The sequence below is a fragment of the Epinephelus moara genome, chromosome 6 (genome assembly GCF_006386435.1).
Source record: "Epinephelus moara isolate mb chromosome 6, YSFRI_EMoa_1.0, whole genome shotgun sequence".
Taxonomy (NCBI): Eukaryota; Metazoa; Chordata; class Actinopteri; order Perciformes; family Serranidae; genus Epinephelus; species Epinephelus moara.
Window position 1 is genome coordinate 33,328,015 of NC_065511.1, and position 25,158 is coordinate 33,353,172.

Sequence of the window (25,158 nt, forward strand, 5' to 3'; positions counted from 1 at the left end):
CCCATTCACGCTCACATTCACACTAGAGGACAATTTAGAGTCACCAATTAACCTGCATGTCTTTGGACTGTGGGAGGAAGCCGGAGTGCCCGGAGAGAACCCACGCTGACACGGGGAGAACATGCAAACTCCGCACAGAAGGGCTCCCACACCTGGGATCGAACCGGCAACCCCCTTGCTGTGAGGCGACAGTGCTAACCACCACAACACCGTGCCGCCCCATGATTGTTTTCATTAGTAATTAATCTGCTGATTATTTTTCTCGACCAGCTGATTAATTGTTTGGTCTATTAAATGTAAGAAAATGGTGAACAATGTCCACCTCAGTCTCTCAAAGTCCAACATGATGTCTTTAAATGTCTAGTTTTGTCAAACTAAACTCAAAGATATTCAGTTTATTGTGATATAAAAAGGAAACAAGTAGAAAATCTCCACATTTTAGAGGCTGAAAAGAACATTTTCTGCCATTTTCCCATGAGGAATTACTTAAAGGATTTATCGATTGTCATATTGGTTGGGAATTATTTATCTGTCGATCAACTAATAGTTGCAGCTCTGTTGAGAACCAGTCAGAAGACACTGTCTGAACTGCCTGGACACCCCCTTTATGCATTAAAGGTCCAGTGTGTAAGATTTAAGGGCATCTTTTTTCAGAGGTGGAATATAATGCTCTGTGTTTTCTTTATTGTATATTCACCTGAAATAAAGGAATTGTTGTTTTTCATTACCTTACTATGAACCAATTTTATGTATATACGGAGCGGATCCTCTTCCATGGAGGCTGCCACGTTCTACAGTAGGCCAGAACAGACAAACCAAACATAGGCTCTAGATAGGGCCATTCACGCTTTCCTGTCGGCCCCTGTTGTTCTTCCACATAGTTGGCACATAGGAAAAGTTTCAGCTGGTTGCAGTCAGCCTCACCACTAGATGCCACGACATGAAACACACTGGACCTTTAATTCACTGCAGTTGTGATTTGTTTTATATCCTAAAACATTAATCTATGTGCTGTTTTGTAGGAGTCGAAGATTGATGAAGACCTTCCTAAAAAGCTGGTGCTAGTGGAGTTTAGATCTCTGACTGTGTCTGCACCTCCCAAAACCAAACCACAGATGATGCAGAGCAACGGCTACGCAAAGAACTTCAAATGTTTCCGCAAGGTCAGAGTACAAAGCAACTTAGACAACAGAAACATACAGCAGAGTCTCATTTGAAATTTAGAGGCAGCACTTAAAATAATATTTTTTGCAGGTCCCTGAACTCTTAAATTCAATTTTATAAATATTAAGCCTTTAAAGTCACCTTAAAATTGGTAAGGTCTTAATTGCCACAGACATTTTATCTTATTTCATTTACCCAACTTGTAATTTATTTTTGTCAAAATGAGTCCACATTTCTGTTGTGACAGATCTTTCAACCTACCACTGAACATAATACTGTATTTTAATTTATACTTGCGCTTGTTGGCAAAATGTAGATCAGCGTAACTCACTCTAATGACCATATTTCTACGTAAAACCTACCTCTGCACGGGAACACAGATACTAATCACCTTTATACTTACCTGCAGTACATGTACAAGAAAAAGATGATTTGTCCAAAAAACAGTTTTAAGGCCTTTGCACACTGAGTCAGTTTTTTTTTTTTTTTTTGTCTGACTTTGTCGCACATCTAAAAATAAATACGACGTCACGTTGTGTCAATCGTGCTTGAAGTCTGAAACTTTCGTCCATCATTAAAATTTTCAGAACAGGTTCGATCTTTTTGAGTATTTCGCATCCGTCAGAGCCTTTAGCGACGTTAGACAAATAATCAGTGAAGAAAAAGTGTCACCGGGACACAGTCAAAACAAGTGGACCGCACACAGAATGTGGAGGACAGAGAGGACAGACAGCTCCGCCCCTTCATGCAGCTGCGGTGCCAAATGACAGACAGGGAGGGAGTGACAGAGAGATACGTAACTCCAGTGGAGAGAGGCAAAGGAGGAAATGTGTCTTTTTATTTTGTCACGTATTGCAAATGTTCACATCAAATAGAACAATAAAGTGCATCGGAATCAGTGTGCGAGGTTTATGTGTGTAAAGATTTTTTTCTGGTGATTGATTAAATTAAAAAAGCATCCACAGAAAACAGACTCAGTGTGAAAAGGCCTTTTAAGTTGAAAAAATTCTCTCAACAGGCTCCTTTGTGTTCTATTCAGTTTGCCGACAGATGAAATTCTAGATATTTTCTTCCAGATATCTAGAATTTGTATCAATTTTTTAAAGAAAAAAAACCCATCCCTTCATTGGGTGTGAAAAAAAAAATCCAATTTCAGGCACTCAAGTGGATGAAATTTAAAACAAAAAGTCTAGATATTTATGCAGCATTAATACACATGGACGAAATTACCTCTTTTCCCCAGGAAGCACACTAATGAGGGATTCTCTCTACCATAAAATGTCCATAATTTGTGAGAGACGTGTCCAGTTTTTTATTAATTTGCAGAGATAAACGGGTGTGCCCTTATTAGAACAATGTCACGAATGACGCGATACGAACAGGATGGTCGATTTTAATCCCTTCCACAAAGCACACAAAATGAATTCCAACAAAGTTTCATCATTCTCTTTCTCATAAATGTCCTTTTGTGCATGTGGCAGGTCTGCGTGTCAAATGCAGAGGGCCGAGCCCACATCATCAGAGGGTCTGATCTGCTGGTTCACAACCGGGGCAAAAACTCTGATCTGGATGAATGGCTGAAAGATGCAGCAGAGGTATTATTGTCACTCCGTGTCTCTTATCTGTCTGTGATCTGTCTGAGCCTTTCATTCATGACTTGAGCCTGTGTTTGTTCCAGGAGGAGCGTCAGAACAGACGGGATGAGAGCGCTGGAGATGACCTCTTCAGGTGAGAAACTGGATAAGATGTGTACTAACCTTTATACGTCCTTCACAGCTTCCTAAAGACCAGTGTAAGGTTTCTAGATTTGTCTCACATCTGTAGGTATATAGGCTGACTTTCTGTTTTGTCATTAGGTCGACATTTAAAGGTAAAACACTGGCGTATTCTTTTTTATTTTATACTGATTTATTGATGATTTATAAAGATTTGAGATCGTCCTGCTGCTTCAGTTTCTGTCTCCTTCATTATCTGTGTTTTGAACAAAAAAGTCAACCCTCAGCATGACTTACTCATATAGCGAGGTGTTGGTCATCCCAACTCATCAGTAGAGATCTTCATGTGTCCAAAATGTTGAGCCTCATCTGAAACTGAGATATGTGTGGAAAGAGAGAAAACACAGACACAGCAGAAGCATGATGTGCTATCAATTAATAAGCCGAAGTCTAGGGCTGCCCCCGACTCAGAATTTTCCTAGTCGACCAGTAGTCGTCATTTAGGGCCATTAGTCGAGTAGTCGCCCGCATGTTTACGATATTAACGTAATTATTAAATGATATATTTTGGGCGGGGCAACACAATGGTTTGAGTTGAAGGTGTGAGAAAGAATAGTATCAGTAACATTGTTAACACTGTGCTACATTACAGAGAAACACAAAACCGTACTAATGAACCTTCATTAATATAGGCTTATATTTTATCTACAAGTGCACGTCACACACTGAGCGAGCCGCCTGTTAATGACGCTGTGGGCTAATGGGCATGTAGCTACTTCCATGTTTCAGATGATACGTCATGTTTGTAGTCGACCAATGAAGATGAGTGAGTCAAAATGATCCCACACTTTGGATTTCCTGCCCGACATGTTAGTAACTAGCCTGTGGAATAACCGCAGGTACCAGCTCTGGAAATTAGGGGCCGTACACATGCTGTGTCTTTAACTGCCTGGAAATCTTCTTCCAGGAGCTGTTTATAAGTGTGTAGACCTATTGTCATTGGGACAGATGTAAAGCTCTGGGTAGCCCTGCACTAACATGACCAACTTTTCCGTATTTATCAGACTGAATATTTACAGAAGGGAAAGATATCTGTGATTGGTTTATAACCTGACTCCTGTCTGACTGCTGAGCGTGGCCTCTCCCTGTGTCTGTCCTTTCAAATTAAATTCCCACATGGTCCAGGCATGTAGGTTTTGATATATTTTGACAAGGTGCAGCTCCTAATAGAGTTTCACTTTTTTTCTTTTTTTTTTTTCCTGCGATTAAGCGACAAATGAAATCTTGCTGACTAATTACCTTTCTGGTCGACTGACGTTCAGTCGACTATTGGGGGGCAGCCCTACTGGAGTCGAAAAGCAGCAATATAATGAAAATGTCTAAAGCAAGGATGTAATTAAAAAGTAACTCCAAAAGTAAGTTATATAAATTGTTTATTAGCTCATTGCGTGTGTTATTACTGGGAAAACTACTGAGCTCATTGTTTCATGAAACTCTGTGGAAGATTGTGGCAGCAGAGGAAGAAGCCATTAAAATTTGGAGTGAATCCAAATCACAGGGTGGATAAACACATTATTTTTTACCTTTGTTAACATTGCAAGATAAGACATTCAGCTCTGATCGAAAAAAGTCATACATCTTAAAATCCAATAGATGGTAGTGAAGTATATTCACACAGCCAAAATATATCCAGATACATAGGGTTGTAAAGGAATGAGTGAGCGTTGTTGGACTTCCTGTTCCTTCGTCTCAATGTCAGTGTGTTTTTTCAATAGGTTTTTGGTTAGATGCCTGAGGTCTGTGGTTAAAACAAGCTTAAGGGAATTTCACTTTTTGTTCGACGACATGAAATGCGTCAGCAAATACCACCCCAGAATTTTGAAGCTTTTACATGTCTTTAAAAAGACAAGTGGCTAAATGAGACTTCAGAGCATCTTCACGCTGAACACAGCTTTACAGCCTCGACGTTGAAGACATGCGACCGTAGTGTAGTTCGTTTATAGCCTAACGTTGGCTTTTTTTCCCATCTATCCTTTTCATTGATAATCCATCATAACCTTTCCAAATCTTTTGTTCAGCTACACCTGCTGTATTTCCTCTCTAGAGTCCCCAATCAATGAATAATGAAACTACAACTCCAGTAGCATGTATCAAGTAAAGGTAAAAACTGGTCAGGTCTGAGTACGTAAACAAGCTACGAAACCACTCTTTGTTTCTTTTAGGATGTCTTTATCCAGGGTAAATACAAAATAAGTGCAATTTCCATTAATTAAAACAAATGAATTGTCCTAGGCGTGGTTGACCTTATCCTGTTGTTTCTAATTTTCTTTCCTCCCTTCATTTCTTTATGAAGTTGTTTCTGAGAATACCTCAAGTAGGTGGGTCGAACGTTAGCTTTTCACCTCTGACTTCAGAAATCATGCAAGTGGTGTTGATTTGTGAAGATTATCTTGTTGAACAGCATGTGTAAGTAACAAACTTTTGTTTGCCACAGAGTTTATTTTCTGCAGTAATCAAAAATCCAATGGAAAAATCCCTTTGGTTTTTTGACTAGGGAACCACGGCGATGTTAACTTTCAGGTCGGCCTACAGCAAAACGTCATCTCTGCACTACTCTGCTCATTTGTCTAAAATAATGCTAAATTAAATAATATTGTGGTTAACCCTGTAAGACCCAGATATAGAAAAAAATGAGCAAATTTTTTTTGACCTCTCAGATATTGTTTTAGGAGGCCTCTGACGTAGAAATTAAAGAGTTTTCAAATTTTTTACATTTTAGTAAGTTTTTAGGGAACTGTTGTAAATTTGCAACGTTGGGCACAGTTGGGAGCAGAACTTCTGTGTTTGTACTCACTATGTTTGAACATTTAAGTATTCATTTGCAGGGTTGATTGCTTACTAAGCCCCATAACAGTATATATCATGAGTAATAATCACACAACAATCATAGTTTTATGAATCATGAGTAATAATCACACAACAATCATAGTTTTATGAATAAGCATTTATTAATAAAAATATTGGAGAAAAAAATGTATTTACAAAACTTTTTCCTCCGTCACTTTCAATGTGGTTTAAATGAAGTCTGTGTTCACTTGCAGTGATAGTCCCTAAAACAGTTCTTTTCATCTGTTCACTTGCAGTGATAGTCCCTAAAACAGTTCTTTTCATCTGTGAAGCACAGGCGAACATTGCAATTGCTACACAGTGTGTTTGTCTATCCATTATTAGAAAGAATAGACAGGGTGGTAGACCATGTGTCGAGGGTAGAGATCTAAGTATTACCATTAGTATGTCCATGCATCACACACATGCACATGCATCCCCCCAGAGCACTTACAGGTTCACATTCAAGACCATTCGCACCTGTCCCTGAACAATGCAACAGGCATCCCCCCAACAAATCAGAACATTCAGAACCTGTTTTTCTATCTCCTAATGCTACAAACTGCTGCTCGGGCAACACTGAGAAAAATAGCTCAGGATCATTTAGAAGTTAAAAAAAAACAAACTACAAAGATACGGGGAGTTTCAAATACTGCTATAGATGCTGGAGTTTCAAATACCCCATACAATTTATTCATGTGTTTAATTATGGTTTAAGCTAAACTAAGTAAAACTTTAACAGAAAAGTACATTTAGAGCTTCGTTACAATGAATCATCTAATACTTTAAATTTCTACTACATTTTTTTTCAATTTGTGACCATGTGAGAAGTGCAGTGACCTTATTTAATGTGTAAGGAGGAGCACAGGCTATTTTGACTACCACACTGACCCAACGTTGTAGAATTACAACATAGACATAACAAGCTATAAATCAAATTTGATGAATGTTTTCCAAAATAACTAAATATCTACATGTTCTAGACATTGTAATAAACACAAAAAAAAAATATTTAAAGAATTTTACTTACTTTAATCCTTACAAGTCCAGTCATGCAAAAAAAGGAGATGAGCTCAACGGGAAGTTTGCAGGTAGAGTGAGTTCATGGCCAGATGACCAGACCTATAAACACTTTTTCTATCCAATAGCATTGTGAGGACAAACAATAGGACCCATTAACTATGTAAATGTGGTCTTGAGAAAAAAAACAACATTTGCAGGCCTTTTTTTTTAGAATTGTTAAAAGTGATGTTGTAAATTTGCAACAGTGGGTTTACTGAGACACTGTCTACAGTTGATGCTATTCTTTTTATTTTTTTACACAAGGTATTTTTATTTATAATTCAATAAGGTGCACAGAGCATCAACACACAAACATAGAACCAACATGGACAGAACAAAACAACTCCACCCATCCACCAAACCAGGAACAAACCAAGAAAGCCAGATCAGCAAAAGGAAATCCAAAAGACAAGAACAAAAACTAAATAAATAAATGGGAAAAAAGGAAAATAATAATAATAATTATATATATATATATATAAACATAAAACAATTTATTTTAAAAAAGGACGACAAATTAATAAACTTGTGTGACGTAAGTAGTCGAGTATAACATGTTTAGCTACAATTTTTCAGCTTCTATATTTGCTACAAAAGTTAAAAATTGTTGCCAGGTGGCATAGAAGCGTGCAGTTGATCCTTTAATAAAACAACGGAATTTCTCCAATTGTAAATGATACATAACCTCCTTAATCCAATGTCCAAATGCTAGAGGTGAAGAGTCCGTCCATTTACACAGGATGAGCCTTCTGGTCAGAAGTGAACAGAAAGAGACAATGTCTGTTTGGGCTCTACTTAAATTAGCATCTAGAGGAGTCACTCCAAATACTGCTATGGACATCAATGGGGCAACCAGCTGTCCAAACATTGTTGAAAGAATATTAAATCCCAGAAATGAAATACTTTAGGAAATGACCAGAACATGTGACATAAAGTTGTTTTTTTGTTTTTAGTATAATGTTTTATATGTTTCTTTGTCCCCATTTTTGTGTTTATTGTTTAGCCAGACGGGTATAAATGTTTCCCTTCTTGTCTCCTTGTCAGTGGCATCCTTCTGAATATAGGAGGCAATACTTCCCACTGTTAACTAAGTGGTGTGTTCCTTACCTTATGGACACTGAAATTTGGGTAAACCCCCTGAATGTACACTGCCCCTTGTGCTACACTTGCTTGGTCCCTCATTTAGTATAAAGTGATAGAGTCCTCTGTCAGAAAGGTTCTGTCTGTGCAGCCTCAGTCGTTATCATCTGGTGCAGACATGATATAATTTACTGGGAATTATGGATATGGGACCGCTGTGGCTTCAGTGTAACCAATGAGAACTTAGTGATTCTTTCGTCACAGTGGTTGCCTAGGTAACAGAGGTGATGTAAGCTGGCGCTGCTGCTGGCGCTGCCGTGTTTTCTTTGACTAAGCAGAAAAGAGACAGTCTGAGATTGATTTTGTGTGTCAAGGCTGAGCTGTTTGATCACTGAGTCATGCTCAGTCAGTCATGCGTATCCGGGGAACGGACTCCGCTGCTAAGAAAACACTCCGGTATTTTCTTTTTTGGTAGGTCTAAACGAAGTTTCCAGACGTGGTTTATAGGAAGCCTGTTTGCTTTAAGCTGTTCAAACACTGTCCTCGTTTTACAGCGCTTAATTTAGGCTGATTTTATTGTTTGTTCAAAATGCCTCTAAGGACAGTGAGGAATGATCCATGAGGAATGTTAAAAGCCCATCCTGACGTGGACAGACCTGTGAGATAAAATCTCTTCTGTGTGTGTGTATGTGTGTGTGTTTCCTTAGGTACAACCCCACCAAACTAACCAGGAGAAGATGAAATGCCTTCATCTCAACGTCCTACAGAGGGAAATCATTTCAGAGGCACAGGAAGTATGTCAGACTTCATCAACACCGTATAAAAAGGACTCCAGAAATAATAATTTGAAAGATAAATCCTGATATCTGTGTGTCAAATGTAACTGTGTGATAGCTGCTTATATAATCAGAAATGTTTGTCAGTGTTTTGTTTTGCTGTTCTTCCTGTTCTATCTATAAATGTCACTAATGAAGCCACTGACAGCGAACAATGTAACAAAACAGTCACATGTTCAGAGATTTTTTCTCAAAGTTTTATTTGTCAATAATAAAAAAATGCGGCATACAAAACATTAAAAACTCTTCAATTGTACAAGAGAGCGTTAAAACTCTACATGCTGAAAGCAGCTTTTCCTTCGCTTTGAAGTTAAGACCAAATGTGTTCCCTGGTTTTATCTGAACAAGAAACTCAAGAGGGATTCAAGTTGCCATTTCTTAAACGATCTCCGTCGAGCCTTCAGGCACTTTTACAGATCTGAAACTGTACAGATAAGTAGTCGTCATGCCAAAACGTTTACAGGCCTTTCTGTGCAGATAGTCGATGCCCACCTGTCACTTCATATCCAAGGCCAGTGCCAGCATTCAGCAGTTGTGCGGTAACAAAAAATTTTTTTTTAAGAGCAGCAGAGTGCCAAAAGGAAGAAGGAAACTGGCCCTTATACATCATTCTGTTCTCTAAATTACAATGGGATTATTTTGCTTATTACTTTGGGATTAAAGCAAATTTTCTACCAAATACTTGCGAGTTGCTTTCAAACATCCGTACGAATCTATGCTAAAATGTGAAGCATATGGATGGACACACAATAAACCTGTTGGTGCTTCATCAAGCATACAGATTGCACTTGGAGTTGAAGCAACCTGGGTCATATTTTTATCCTTTGAAGGTCCACTGTGTAAGATTTAGGGGGGTTTACTGGAATCTAGTGGTGAGGATTGCAACCATCTGAAACTTTTCCCAGTTTGAATTCCTTCAGTGTTCAGGAGGTTTTTACCAGGAGCTGAATCATCCGCAGAGGTCTCTTCCTCTAAAACAAACCGACCAGGTGATTAAAAGCAGAAAATAAAACACGGAATAAAGCATTTTCACGTTATAAAAAGTGTTTGGCACTTTGCAGACGGGCAGCTAGACCAGCACCTGCTAATTTGTGCTCACCTTTTTCCTTTGATAACTTAAGATCCAGACATTTTGGAGGCTTTTACCATGAGCCGAATTAGAGGTCTCCTTCTCTCTAAAACAAATGCACCAGGTGATTTTAAGCCGGTAAAAACACAGAATGAAACAGTTTAACATTAAAAAAATCAATGTTTTTCAGATGCTGCTTGTCACAAAGGGGCTTCCAACTATAAAGGCCAACGCGAAAATACGAATGGCCCATCAAGAGCAAGTGTTTTATTTGTCCTTTTAGGGCCACTGTAGAAAAACATGGCAGTGCAGCATGGAGATCTCCATGGACGAGGACCATGATTCTTATTTTCAGGTGATTATACACGAAGAAAAATATTTTATATTCAATTTCCACCAGTACATCCCCCTAAATCCTACACACTGGACCTTTAACTAAATTCAAAACAATAATAAGAGTTATCTCCACTTTTGAGTCACCCAGTCTGCAGTCCTTACACGTACTCTTTCCTGTCTTCTGCTCACAGCAGCTGCTGCAAGGCAATGGTTCATGCCTGCATGCATATATTTAATATTCATATCAAAACAATATTCAGAAGTCAGTGAAAAAAGCATCAAGGAATAATTCAGCAGAAATTCAATTTTCAACACAAGTAACAACATTTCCACTAGTTACTGTTATGTGATTACCAAAACTTATACAGTAATGTGTTAAACTACTAACTTTGTTAGTGGAAAAAGTAATGTGACTACAGTAACATGTTATTTTAGTAATGCATTGCCCCCAACACTGACTCTGACTACCATATTGTATAGAAGGGGGGGGGGGGGGGGGGGGGGTTCAAAGTGTCACATCACAATAAACAAACCATGAGCTGCGCGTGAGCGGCACACACACACAAAAAATCTGCATATAGCATCACACTCTTGCAGACAGTGTTAAAATGACTGAAAGGAAGAAAAATACAGTGGAAATGAAGAATAGATTGCTACTGTCTCTGCTCACCATCTGTCTGATTTGGCACTTGGCTGTTTGCTGTGAGGCTGTATTAAAAATGGAAGAAGATTTTTTATATATACACACATCTAGAGTTGGTGTATCTCAGCCCAGTTATTAGAGTTTGCAGTTTCTATGTTAGTAAACAATGTTGTGTGCCATGTTTTACAAATTTGAAATAAACATATGTTATGACTACAGTGATAGACAATAAGAAATTAACATATTGCCCAGTAGGTAGATTAAATAGCTCTAAGATGGAGCACAGGTGTTAGCTTTCACAGGGATAGCCACAACATGCTGAAAATACGGTGTAATGCAATTATAAAAATACAAAGAGAATGCTAAGATTTGGTTTGCTAAAAATATAAAAATAAATGATTTATATGGTATGATTGTAAAAATGGGTATTCAGCAAGTGTGCTTTTCTGTTGTGTCATGGAGAGCCCCTTTTCTTCATGTGTATCTATAATGGTTTAGAGTCAGCTCGCACTAACTGGCTTAAATGACAAGAAAATTTTAAGTGTTTAGATAAATGGATTGTGAAGGCAAGAATTGTTTTACTTTTTCATGATATTCCAGTCATGATGTAATGGGTGATATTAAGGTAAATTACCATGCTGCTGTTTTATCCTGTCTTCTAGAAATCATATTTTACCACTAATGAACCCTCTCAGTGAAAACCATGCCCATCTTGATTTTGCCAAAATACATCATTGTGGGGTAACACACGTTAGCGTGGGCTCTTTTGATGAGAAGTTTCCATGTCTCAGAATTGAAAGCTGGCTGCCAAATGAACCAAATTTTTTTTTTAAAAAAAAGCAAGCACTATCAGTGGGGAAAATTAGGATGTGCATTAAGCGTTCTCAAATCTAGTGTTTTCTCTGTAGATGCGTCAAAGGCACGCTCAAAAGCGAAAGCGCTGTCACAGCACATGAGTGTTTCCAAGTGCCTGTTTTTCAGGGTGCTATGGCTGCGGCCTGAGATACTCAAAGTTTAACTTTTGCAACACAGCAATGCACACTGCATGTCATATGACGAGGAACAACCAATCACAGCCAGTATCTTCCCTTTCTGCCATTAACATAAGTCTATACTAAATATGAAAAAACATTTTAGGCCTAATACACACTTGAAAAACAACAGCTGGAAGAAGATCAGCTCCAAACTCAGGATTTCTGGTTAGTAGGCTATGATACGGTGCTGGTTATGGTCACTTAAAAACTTCAGATGCAACCTGCCTGCACACCCTTAAAAGTTGGCACAGAGTACTGGCAAGAGTAGCACCCAGTGCTCGATCTCGCATTTCTAGGTGGCATGTGCCCTGGCCCCTAGTAATCTTGCAATTACATTTGCCGTTGCTCTAAATGTAAATCTAAACAAATGTTAAAAACTGCCAAGATTTTCACTGAAGTTTACATCTGAAGATGTGCGTACTGTATAGAAATACATTTTTAAAAAGAAGAAAAGTGTAAAACACCAGAATGATCCTTTAATGAGTGTCTGTCTTTTGCCAGGATACTTGAATCTAAATGGTAAAATTGTCAGTGGGTGCCCAAGAATACATTCAGATCTGCAAGGGAAATTGTTTGCATAGAAATCCTGTCAGTATCACTGTAACCAAAGCAGCAGGTCAGATTTATTAGACTTAAAGTTTTTTAGGTATATGGCTCCAACTACCTACAATAGCAGCTAAACAAAGAATCCTCTGAAGTTTAAAAATAACGGTAGGCTCAGAATAATCAGGAACATTTAGATTGCTTAGCCATGAACTTGCTTTGTCACGTTTTGAGATAAATCTTGTGTCCACTATTGCAAACATTTACCACTCCGAGTTGTTTATCTTAGAGGTCAGACGATTGTAACTTTGTGTTATACCAGATTGCCCTCACAACTATAGCTATAAGTTGCATGGAGGATGAGCACAGTGGCCTCTACTTTTGAGCATTCCCCTCTCCTAAAGGCAAAGCTAAAATAAGACTTAAAGTGTGATACGACAAACATTTAACTGTTGTTAGTAAATGGATTGAAAGACACATGGTGAACGAATAAATAACCCTGATGAAAATAAGGTCCCATTCAGTTGTGAGGTTACAGATTGACTAGAAAACATTGGCACATGGTAGCTTGGACTTCTGGGGACTTCTTATGAAGTCAGACAAGACTGTTGAAAGCTGTCTTTTGTTTCTTTAGAAACTAATTAGTGTACATCCATTGTCTTTTTGGTCTCAGAAAGTTGTAAAAATGCCTTAGCTTTAATGAAAAAACACTGCCTAAATGATTAAAACATATTAAAACTCGTTTCCCCCTTCACCCTTTACATCAGTTGGTAAGAGGCGCTTGAAATCTGTGCCCTACGACCAACGTGTACTGCTCTTTTATCCATCAAATGAAGTTGTTCCCTCCATTGCTGATGAGTTTCTCTTTCTTCTTGAGTTTCTTCAGCAGACAGGAGGCAATGCCTAAAGCACCACCCTTCAAAAAGCGAACAAAGTTGTCTCCCACTAGCGGGCCCATGGCAAACAGACCTGGCTCCTTGGTGCACTCAAAAGTGTAGGGGTGGATGTCAATGGGGTTCTGCGTGCAAGAGATGGGTTTTGTCGGATCCTGACCCAGGTACTGGCCCTGACCCTTCAAGAAAAACAAGTTAGGGTTGGTCCCGATCAGCACTAGTGCCATGGAGATCTTGAATGCCTTGAGGGAGTTGTTCCCCTGCAGCAAACACTTCATGTCAGACTGGAAGGACACCACGCAGTGTTCAGGGAAACTGGTGTAGTCAGGAAACAGGCTGACACTGGCATTACCAGCCATGTTACCTGTGGCAAGTTGGGGCTTTGGGCACATCTTGGCACATACTGAAGAGGCAATGCTTACAGCCTGGGGTCTGTTTGAAGCAGAGGAGGGAGCCACGTTTGTGTAGGTCTGAGAGCACATCATGTTATAGACTTTGTGGTACTCTGGGTACAGGGTCTTGGGCAGCTGTTTGAAGATGAGGTCTGGGTCGTCTACGCTCTTACGAAAGACATGAAGCACTCTTATGTTGCTGTTACAAGCGCACAGAACTGCGTCTGCAGCACTTAAACCCGCACCTACAATTAAAACCGGATCAGAGTTCATATCCAGTTTTCTCAGGCTTACAGCCAAACCCAAATCTGAGATGCTGTGGGATACAAACGGTAGGTCCTCCCCTTCTGCGCCTAATCGAACTGGTGAATCAGATGCACCGGTGGCCAGAACTACATTCTCAGCAAACAGAGAGAAGGGAACATGAGTGTCGTTCTGCACCTGCTGGTATCCCCTTACCTCCCAGAGAGCCCCCCCTCCTCCCTTGTTGAGACACTCAACTCCATTTACCTCAAAGCCTTCATTCCCACCATCTACCACCCCTCCATCTCCTTGATCAGTGTGCCCATTCTCCAGACCTTCCCCCTCATGCCCCCGGCTGAGTTTCTGGACAGAGGTCACGTAGGTGTTGTCAACAAAATTCTTTTGGAGGCCCTTTAGCTTCACATAGTTACGATAATAGGATGATATCTCCTCTGGGGTGGCTCTGTCACTGGTTACATCCCTAGAGAGAGGAGAGACGATGAGAAAAGAGGTAGCACAGAATTAAACTGAGGCTTGAGCCATGTCTTTGATGTTTACGTTGTCCTCTCTCAGTACCTGCGTTTCCCGTTTGTCAAGTCTCTATAGTTAACACCGGGAAGCTCCATCCAGATACCAAGACTAATAGTCAGCATGGAGCCTTCCATTGCCTGAGGAGAGAAGAAGCGTAGAGGAAAAAGCAACGTCTGAGACGGTTAAAACAAAACGACTGACAATACAACACATCCTCACTCCCAACTTGTCAAATACCAACGCTTCATCAGTGGTCCTGCATGCCAAACTATGACTCTTTTTACTACAGTACTTGCTCAGAGCGTCAAAATATGCTGTTGCCCAGTGTGTTTCATGCTGCATGGTATCTGACGCGAATATATGGATCATTACAAACACGTGGAAGACTAAACCTTGTATCTTACATGCCAAGCACCTCCAGGTGTTGCCCTCCCGAGCACCAGATGTGGGATGTGCTGTTGCTTGTCCCTCCTCCACTGAAGGACAGGAGGGAACTCGTAGCCAAAGTCAGCATTGGGGTGTAGAAGTGTGTCAAAAAGCACAGCCACAGGGTTCCTCGATCTCCCCTCGAGACCTTCACTCAAATATTCCAGATCCTGCAAAAGAGTCCCTGTCATGACACAGATGTGCAGCTGTGATCGTGTCTACATGTGCAAGGAATTCATAGGTGTACCTACCTGTTCAGTGATGGATAGGTGCTTGGTCTCCTGCAGCTTCCTGTACAGTATGGGGTTTGGGTGGACAGTTGTTGTATCAAGGTAGGGCTTGTATCCACTCAGCAGGTAGGACAGACAGATACCTGATGGGCCATTGCCTAAAAACAGACCCAGGTTTGGGAAACAGTTGGCTCAGCATCACAAAGGAGCACACAGCATTACATGTTGCTTTAAAGATAAAAATGCAGAGGTGGGACCAAGTCATTGTTTTGCGAGTCATGAGTAAGTTCAGTTCTGGTGCTCAAGTTCCAAGTCTTAGGGCCCTGACACACCAAGTCAATGATCAGATGTCAGTCAATGTCAGGCTGTCGGTGAGCTGTTTCCTTAGATTTTGCTGTGTTTCCTGCACCACCGGCACCAGTTGGCCCTTGTATCCTTTTTTGGCTGATTCTGCACGTTCAATAGGCCCGCTAGGAAAACAAATAGACAGCTAAAGTAAAGAGAGCATGAGATCAGGACAAACAGATGAGGTCAGACTGTTTTACTAGCCATTGAGCTCTTTTGCAGAATGAGTTGATAATTGTTTGTGTTATTGTTCACTGCGGTGTGTTCAGGTGCAACTTTTTGGCTGAGACACAGGTGATGCAAGAGTCGCCCTTCGTCTTCACTAGTTCTTTGATGTTGGTTTCGCGTTTGTAGGCGTTTAGACTTTGAGTTTCGAGTCCTTAACAAGTCATAATGCACTCTTCACCAACTGTAATGGCATTTTGACATCGGATTAATAACATTAAAGTTACAAAATCGTGAATGCTTTTTACAGTTTGGAAATGAGTTTGTTTTGTTAGTTTTGCATATTATAATTTGTTTCTTATTTATCAAAGTGTAGTTTTTGTACACAAACAAAATTGGTATAATTTTTTCATGGTTCTTTATGGTTCTCTCCTTGAACTTCCTGCATACTTTTTAATCTTTGGGCTTTGGGGGAGGTATCGAGTTGGGTTTTTTTTTAGGTCAAAAGTCTCAGTCCAAATAAAGTCATGAACCATTGGTGTTAAAGTTCAAGTTCAGTTACAAGTCTTTGTTTATTTTGCCAAGTCGAGTCTAAAGTCATCAAATTTGTGACTTGAGTCCAAGTCATGTGAGTCGAATCCACACCTCTGTTAAAATGTAGGATTAGGGCCAATATAAAATCATTAAAGGTCAGGAGGTTAAGAGCAAAGTGTTTACCAATGATGACCACGGGGACAGTGGGTGGGTGCTCTTGTCGCAGAGTGGTCTCTTCCAGAAGAGGCATGGCTGGAGCCTGGGCCAGAGCCGGCACTGAGGAGGAACGACAGAAATGTGAAGAAAGTTCCAGTCATTTCTGCAGCCGTCCATTCGATGTTCAACTAAAAGCAGAGGCCCGTTTGTGCTTTGTCTCCCCCCTCACTGCTTCCATGTTTCTGGGTCAGATTATTTGAACAGGTTCAAACCGGCTTGCTGTCTTTGTGTCTGCCAATGTTGTTGTTCTCTCATGTTTGCTTAGATCCTGTCTCTATCCTCCATCATCAGCTGACACACACACACTGAACGGGGGAAAAAAACATTATTCATCCTGTTATTGTGCTTCCACACACACAGCCACAACCCTCCCTGTCTGTCTGGGGCTTCATACACGTGGAAACACCCCGCCACAACACAACGAGCCCCCAGCTTTTCTCTATGCCGTCCCGCCAACGTCCACAGACCCCCTGTCCTATCAAACATGGCCCGCGGCGAGGCTAGCCTCTGTTAACCCCGGTGCCGCTTCCCAAACAAAAGGGAGTTCTAATCAGATTTGTGTAGGCTTGGGTCTGTTGTGAAACGTTGCCGTTGAGCATGTGTAGTGTGTGTTTGTGTGTTACGGGACAGTGCCATTGTGTGCCCGCCGGGCAGCAAATCCCCCCTGATCACTTCTCCGAGTGGGCCCTAATCCCACTGGGCCTGTTTATGTCTTTACCGCCCCTTTCAACAGCAGCAGGGTGAGAATGTGGACCTGGCATGCTGACAGAGCTCCTCCTCTCACAGCCACCCACCACACACACACACACACACACACACATACACTCACACATTCACAGCCACTCCCGCCAAAACATTACCCACCAGCTACAGCCAACAGTGCCCACTTGCCCCAGTTTCATAAAAACCCAAACACTGCCCACACCGCCTTTGTCTTACATCCCAAAACTCTGGCTCACTTCCCTTAAAACTCCCATGTCTCCCTGCTGCCAATACGGTCCACCTCATTTCACCCCCCACCCCCCCTCCCCCTGTCTGACCTGTGTCTGTAACCGGTTGTCTTTGGTCATTGGCTTGTTTACCCTTTTCACTGAAAGCACTGGGATTCCACACATTGCCTGCCCTGTTTGGAGAACGTCGTGCCCCCAGTTGGCAAGCTGATACTGGTATTTCCATGTCACTGGGCAATTTGACAACCCCCACAGTGTTTAAACAGTCTTTACGTAACAGGGTTTTTTTTTCTTAAACTTTCAGTTTCCAGACCTTTTAAATCAGTGCATACTAGAATGAGCCCTTTGATGTGAGTACATTTCAGGGGATCCGATCTAATCTGCAAAAATGTATTCTTATTTAAGATTATATGTCAACATTTTACACCAATGAACAGTATGAGAACAGTATGTAAGACAAATCGATCCACATTTAAAGGTCTTATTACTTTTGTTGAGGGGGAGCTTTGAACCACATCTGTCCTAATCAGCAAATGGAGCAAGAATATTTATTCACACAGCAGTATGTCATTTAATGTCTGTTTGGGTTGTTATTTAGTCCCCTGAACCTGCATCTCATCTCTATCAGCCTGAGTCGGATTATTATTGTGTGCATCAGTAACTGTTGTTGCGTCAAGTGCTTTTGACAGATGTAAATATTGCATGATGCAACAACAGCGCTGTAATGCTATTACATCATGATTCACAACACAATTTTATATTTTTTTAAGATGATGTATGCAAGAGTGAATAATGAGTATATTTGTATGTGCTTCATTTACTGTATTTTTTCTATTTATTTAGACTCCAAAGTAAAAAAAATACATAAGTTTATAGTTTTAAGTATATAAAAATGTCTGTATAATGTGTCTTAAAGAAGTCAAAAGTTTTTTTTTCAAAGTATGTCTTTAAAAAATTCTCAAATAGACATACTAAAAAGTCATTTTATAGTATGTCTTGAAAATGTAATAAATAAATTCAAAGTATGTCTTTAAATAAGGTTTTTTTAAAGTCATATTATTTAATGTCTTAAAAAAGTTTTTCAAAGTCACATTGTAGCATGTCTTAAAGTTTTTAAAAAAAACATATAGGATGTTTGTTTTTTTTTGTTTTTTTTAAAATCACATTATTTAATGTCTTAAAAAGTTTTAAAAAAGTCATTATAGTATGTCTTTTTTTAAGTCATATTATTGTCTTTAAAAAAGTTTTAAAAACATATTATATAAGTCTTAAAAACAAAAAAGAATTTGAAATAAGTCATATCATAGTAAAACATTTAAACATTATTTAACAAGTCTCAAAATAATCCTATTATTGTAAATCTTCAAAAATTGAAAACAATATTGTGTCTTAAAAAAGTTTTAAAAAAATCATTGTATGTATTTAAAAAGTAAAAAGAAAAGTCATATGATAGTATGTCTAACTTTTTATTAGTCATAGTATGTTTGAAAAATTAAAAAAATGTTATAGTATGTGCTGTCATAGTGTAGTTACTGATGTTGTATTAAGTGCCATTGAAAGATGTAAATATTACCTGACAGTGCTGTGCTGCTGTTGCATCATGTTTCACAATACAGTTTTATATTTTATTTTTGAGATTATGGAAACAAATACAAATACACTTTAAAATAATAATAAAAATACGGTTACAGTGCAGATCATCCAAACTGCTTTACCTATAGCCACAGCTAACAAGTGATATTAGACTTCATTATCGTTGCTAGTTTTTGGTTTGTTGTACTGGCCTCCTGCCCTTTTATGCGTCTACATGTGCACGTTGTGCAGCATGCGTGGACAGGACGCACCATACTTTTCCAGAACATAGTGTACTGTGTATTAGGGGCTACACATGGGAAACAAATGACACTTAATGTTACACTTCGAATCTCCAGTGTGGTCAGCAGAATAACAAAAGCCTTTTTGTGGTGAATTTGAGCACCATGCTTGAAAATAATACGTCTCAATCAGGACTGCTCTTTTTTATTCTCAGTACAGGCTCTGTTTGAAAGGTACGTTTTTCCACAGGCCTGCATCTCTGCAACTTGTGCTAATTTGCACGGAGCCTGCAGGTCAGTTAGAAAATTAGGTTAACTTGAAACCAGCACTGTCTATAGATATATATGTGTGCTTGTGTGTGTGTGGATTTTGCTGCAGCACACGCTACTGGATGATGCAGTCTGTTACACCATCATACACATCATCCTCATGGGCTCACACCTCCCACCATACACTCCTGCTGACTCCGAGCAGCGGTCCTTGCAGCCTGCATCCAATAAGGCACAAGGAGCACATGCGACAAGCGGCTATGTCACCATCATTGCATAATTTAGGTCAAACACACACTCACGGGCATCCGCAACACTCGGCCAAGAACAGGATCTCTTACCGCGCTGTGATGAATGTCTTTATGTCCCAGTCGCGTCCTGTTATCACGACCCCTGGCTGCGTTTCTAACCGTATAAATAGGCAGACACCGGTGGGAGGACCTATCCGACTGTCCGGGCTCTTGCATGAGATAATAAGCCAACCTCTCTCTCGTCATCTCACGCACACACACAGACACACACACACAGACGCGCACACATACTTACCTCCGTGCTGTTAAATCCGCGCAGACCTGGTTTATTCAGGTCTGACCAGCCTGTAAATGTCGCCTGAGAGGTAGATCTTGTCTGTGTCTTGATGGTACAGACTGTGTATGTGTGTGTGTGAGAAAGAACCCGGTGTCCTGCGTTTGCTTTTGTCGTCACATGCGCATCTCTGCACCGGCACGCGTGCGCGCGCTCACGGAGAAAGAAGAGAGCCGGAAGATCAGAGCATCTCTGAGCTCAGCATCCTCACAGCACCGCCGACACTCTGCTGCTCACTGAGTGGGCTCTAAGAGGAGAGTTTTATTTTTGAGCCCAAATCTTAACAGCTAATGCTCAGGACAATGTTTCTGCCCATTACAGCCATGCTATGAGCCCATGCACACTGTGATACATTCCACATCCCACAATATTAAAGTGTTGGACTGAATTAACAGCATGTTAGTGATGTGGCTGTTCTCAGAAGCCTCTGGTAGTGAGGATACAGCTTAAAAGGGTCCTAGAGGTGGCGCTGCAGAAATGGCTGACCAAACTGGAAAAGGTTCATCCTCTGGAGTACATGAATGTGCTTATCAGACTTCAAGTGGAAGATTCAGCCTGATGGTGGCTCTGCCTTTTCATGTAGACTTTTTTGTTCATAGATCACCAGAATGATTTAGAGCTATCTTTAAGGACAATGAAAACCTACCATTCTTTTGCAACACATTCTCAATCCGACCTCCTTACATATCAACATTTGGTCATGGACTTTCTTCTTCCACATACAACATGCAAGGTACTCTGGGTGCGTTGGTTGTTGACGTTCTGGGACACTGTGTCAAGTTCTGCATTGTCTTCTTTCAAGATACACCTTCATTTTAACGGGACATTTAACAGTTACATACAGTCGCTTTCAAAATAAACACACTATGTTGGTACAACACTGCAAATTGACCTTTATTTTCCTTGAACAACAAACACATGTGGTTGGGTTTTGGCAACAGAAGCACATGGTTAGGTTTAGGAAAGGGTTTGGCTTTAGAATCTTACGGGATGTGAATACCGCTCTCTTGGGTGAAGGTCGGAGTTTTGCCGCCTTAACTTTCGTCCTTGTCCCGGCTTGTTTACCCCTGATGCCTACGGGGGCCATTAAACCATAACTGCAACCGGCAGCGTATCATGCTGATGTTAAAGGACACCTTTTCAACATGCTTTGTTCAGGGGGCACTTCTGCAAAATTATAGGAGGCCAGAGGGGCAATTCATAAACAAACATATCTATCTATCTATCTATCTATCTATGCACTCTGGCACCTTATTTACATTTTAAGTACAATAAAAAATTCCATTGTGAATCTGTTTTTTTTTTTTTTTTTCATTAAATATAAGAAAATGGTGAGGGCCACATGGCATCCTGTCGTGGGCCAGATGTGGCCCATGGGTCACAAGTTAAGTATTACGGATTTAGCAGAATTGTTGAAGCCAACCCAGTCTCACCTCAAAATCATCGAAATTCGGTGCTTGGGCAGTGACTCACGGCATCAGGAACCAATGAATAAAGCCATCCTTTAACGTCGACATAATAGGTGGCAATTCAATTCGGGGGAAATTCAGTTTTTTCACTCCCTTGTCATAAACACACAGGTCTGAAAGACACACACATGCACAAACAGGACCTATACATGCACAAAGTGGAGAGATGTCAGAGTGAGGGGACTGCCCTTGGTGAGGCGCCCCGAGCGGTTGGGTACCTTGCTCAAGGTCACCTCGGCAGTGTCCAGGAGTTGAAGTGGCACCTCTCCAGCCACCAGTCCACGCTCCATATTTAGTCCTGACGGGGACTCGAACAGACGACTCTCCGGTTCCCAAGCCAAGTTCCTAAGGACTGAGCTACTGTCAACCATTTAATGGCGTGTGGCAGCATCGGGGGGAAATGCAGCAGGGAAAGAACGAAAATAAAGGTGGCAAAAGTCTGAGTAGGGTGAATGGACAAACCCTGTTCTTTCTTTCTAAACCTGACCACGTGCTTCTGTTGCCTAAACCTAACCACCTGCTTTAGTTTTTGGAGGAAAAAAATGGCAGTTTGCGGTGTTGTACCGAAGTAGTGCATTTATTTTGAAAGAGACTGTATGTAGGCCTACACGTTAAATTTCCTGTGAAAACAGAAGTGTATTTTGAAAGAAGGCAATACATGTATCGGGCAGAACTTGACACGGTGTCCCAGAATGTCAAGAATCAACACACCCAGGGTACCTTGCACATCATATCTGGACGTGGAGGGTCCATGACAGATCAGAGTGAGAATGTGTTGTGTTAACATGTGGCTAGGTTTAGGCACAAAAACCACAAGGTTATGGTTAAAAAACAATTATGTTTTGGCTTAAACCAGTGGTTCACAACTGATGGGTCACGGTCCAAAAGGGTCATTGGTCCATTCTGAATGGATCACAAGTGACACGCAAATGTGTCAAGTACAGAGAATCTCTGGCACAGAACTTTTATTCAGAAGTGCCATGTCCTGCTGCAGAGTAAGAAACTAACAGACAGCTACTTGACAGAGACAGCAAACTAGCTCTATGACATGGCCAAACACAAGTATAACGCTGAATATATTAAACTGTGTAGACTTTGAACTAATGACTAAGGAGAAATCTGGACCCAGTGGCTGGAACAGTTGGGAACCACTGGCTTAAACTACCTGGTTTGGGGGGCACTATCGCGACAGAAAAACCAGTGTTGTCTTGTGTCTCGAGAGCCACTGAGAAAACAGCGACAAAACATCTGATGACTTAAAAGCTGGTGAGAACAGCAATGTCTCAATAAATAACAACGGGTTTTGTCGTCTGTTGGTCTTGAACAGTGGTCTGCAGCTTGGCAGATGTTGCGCTAAGGTGACACGCCATCCACCTTCCCTCCAGTCAGCTCATAAAACGTCACTTTAAAAACATATGTTATATATGAAACATGCAAATGTAATGTTTTTGTGGTTTACAGAAACGTACGTCAGCATTGTTTCCTGGTGATTGTGCTGAAGAATTATACTGTGTTGAAATTTTTAGTTTTAATGTGCTAATGAACATAAAATGTTTGCGCCTTTTTGTCTTAACACCAACTGAATGTGTAACTGATATAGATGGATGTAAAAAATGACAGGAATATCTTACAGTGTAATGCAAACCAATGTACTATTGCCAGCAAGGTTTTTGTGTGTGTGTATTTGGCAGTGCTGTTATTTATTAATTTATAAACCTTAAAAGATAATGATCATACAGTACATTTGTATATGAGCCCACCGTCTGTGTTAGCCAGGTAATAATAAGGGCAAAGACTAACTGAAGTGAGCATGTTACCTGCCAATGCTGAAATTCAGAGGTGAGTGAAAAGTGTAAAATTGATCAAAAAATGTGATTTGTCTTTTACAGAAAAACTGTGTCACTCAGCTTGAATTATTTATAGTGGCTGCAATGTTATTGCACCATGATGCAGTTTCCCATAATGAGGTTAACAGCTTGTCTGACTTGAACTGAATGACCTATTTAAATTTTTTTAATTTGCGAAGTGCTTTGAGTGTTTTCAGCTGGTGACCCATAGAAAAATGTACAAGTCTAATCTTTCATCCAGTAGCCCTCTGTTTTTTCAACTGTCTTAATGTCCTTTAAAATGTTAAAATGCCTGTTGTTTGCTGAAACTACTGTATGTCCTGATTTATCTTATGTTGCTTTAAATACAGGCTATGGAGAAACACACACATTGTGGACCTTTTTTTAACATTTTAATGACACTATGAAGATTTAACACAGACACCACATAACACAACACAATACTGTACAAAAACACAACACAAAGACAGTTCGTCAGAGATTACAGACTAAAATTCATCAATAAAAAGAATATATTTGATTTGGAGATCATTTTATCACCACTCCATCTTGAGGGTTTCTGCCTGCTTATCTTTAGCATTTATAACAGTTCTTAAACAAAATCATGTGCCTCTTGTTTATATATTCTTTGATGAATGTCAGTGGTCTCTATAAAGCCCCTGTAGGGCTGAGGCTGCACACTCCATTATTATTAAATCTAGGAAATCCTTCAGCCAGTTATTTAAACAAAAACAATTTAGTTTCCAGTTCATCAGTATGATCCTTTTTACAGAAAGGAATGCCAGTGTTAACAGACGTTGTATTACTCCAGATTTTACACCATCCACTTTAATCCCCAACAAACACACTTCTGGGCATGGTGGTACAGCCACATTTAGCACTGAACGTAACATATTCTGGACTCCTTCCCACAATTTTCTTATTTCTGGGTGAATGTGACTCGTAGCGTAAAAAGTGCTTTGAGTGGTCAGATGACTAGAAAGGCGCTATACAAATGCAGGTCCATTTACCATTTTATTCAACTTATGTGGAGTTATATTGGTGCGGTGCAAAATCTTCATCTGCATAAGTTTATGTCTAACGGATTTTGATAAGTACACTCTAAAAAAATGATATGCTGGCTCAACTTAAAAAAATTGAGGTAATAATTTGCACGGATCTTTTTAAGTTATTTCAACTTAGCCATTATTCAGTAAATGCCACAAGACATCTCTAATTAGGCAAACTCAATTACTTAGCTTAATTAAGTTAAACTAACTTAATTTAAATTGTGTAAAAAGTACTCCAATTAAGTAATTCTAACTTATTTTTTTTTTACTTTCATTCTATTCAGAAATGTCCATGCAAATTGTTACCTTAATTTTTTTGAGTACTAGTAACTTTTTTTATCTTAAGTCAGAATAAATTACACATAGACATTCCAGTTTTACAATCACTGTTAATTAGAACATCAGTCAATGTCTCATTTGACTGACAACATTTGAATGGCATACAATATGTGCTTGTAGCCTTCATAACATATATAATGTAAATCACCCCTGTATAACTAACTCAAAAAGAATATTTTGACAGTCATAGTTTGTATGTGGTATTATAGTGTCCCATTGTTCAAGTGGCAGGTGTTCACCCAGATCACATTCACACTGTTGTTTAGTTTATCCGTACTGTATTACTACAGAGTGAAATAAGTCTATAAAGATTGGATACTGTGCCTCTGTTTGTTACAATCTCTCTTCATTTATCTTTATCTGAGGCCAGTGTAGAACCTTGAGACGAATTTCTGCAATTAAGGATTTCAATTGTAAATACTGTGACAACTTTATTAATAAAGATTAAAATAAGCTTTAATTTCACTGTCATTATTCTCTCCTGCTTTACAA

The 25,158-nt window shown here is 39.9% G+C and overlaps 2 protein-coding genes across 4 annotated transcripts in view; one reads left to right on the forward strand and one right to left on the reverse strand.

Annotated features, from left to right (window-relative positions):
- nbn (nibrin) overlaps positions 1 to 10,652 on the forward strand; it is a 25,329-nt gene extending 14,677 nt beyond the window's left edge. For all 3 annotated transcript variants that reach the window (XM_050047772.1, XM_050047773.1, XM_050047774.1), the window contains exons 14-17: positions 1,023 to 1,163; positions 2,646 to 2,759; positions 2,843 to 2,892; positions 8,615 to 10,652. In XM_050047772.1, the coding sequence (XP_049903729.1) occupies positions 1,023 to 1,163; positions 2,646 to 2,759; positions 2,843 to 2,892; positions 8,615 to 8,648 (339 nt within the window). In that variant the 3' untranslated portion in view covers positions 8,649 to 10,652. The remainder of the gene's footprint in view (positions 1 to 1,022; positions 1,164 to 2,645; positions 2,760 to 2,842; positions 2,893 to 8,614) is intronic.
- Positions 10,653 to 10,764: 112 nt separating this feature from the next.
- Positions 10,765 to 19,897, reverse strand: osgin2 (oxidative stress induced growth inhibitor family member 2). Its single transcript, XM_050047775.1, has 6 exons — positions 19,719 to 19,897; positions 16,311 to 16,403; positions 15,105 to 15,241; positions 14,832 to 15,023; positions 14,473 to 14,564; positions 10,765 to 14,377 (listed from the first exon to the last, which is right to left on the reverse strand). The coding sequence occupies exons 2-6, from the start codon at positions 16,375 to 16,377 to the stop codon at positions 13,195 to 13,197; spliced, it is 1,671 nt and encodes a 556-aa protein (XP_049903732.1). The 5' UTR covers positions 16,378 to 16,403; positions 19,719 to 19,897; the 3' UTR covers positions 10,765 to 13,194.
- Positions 19,898 to 25,158: the final 5,261 nt, after the last annotated feature.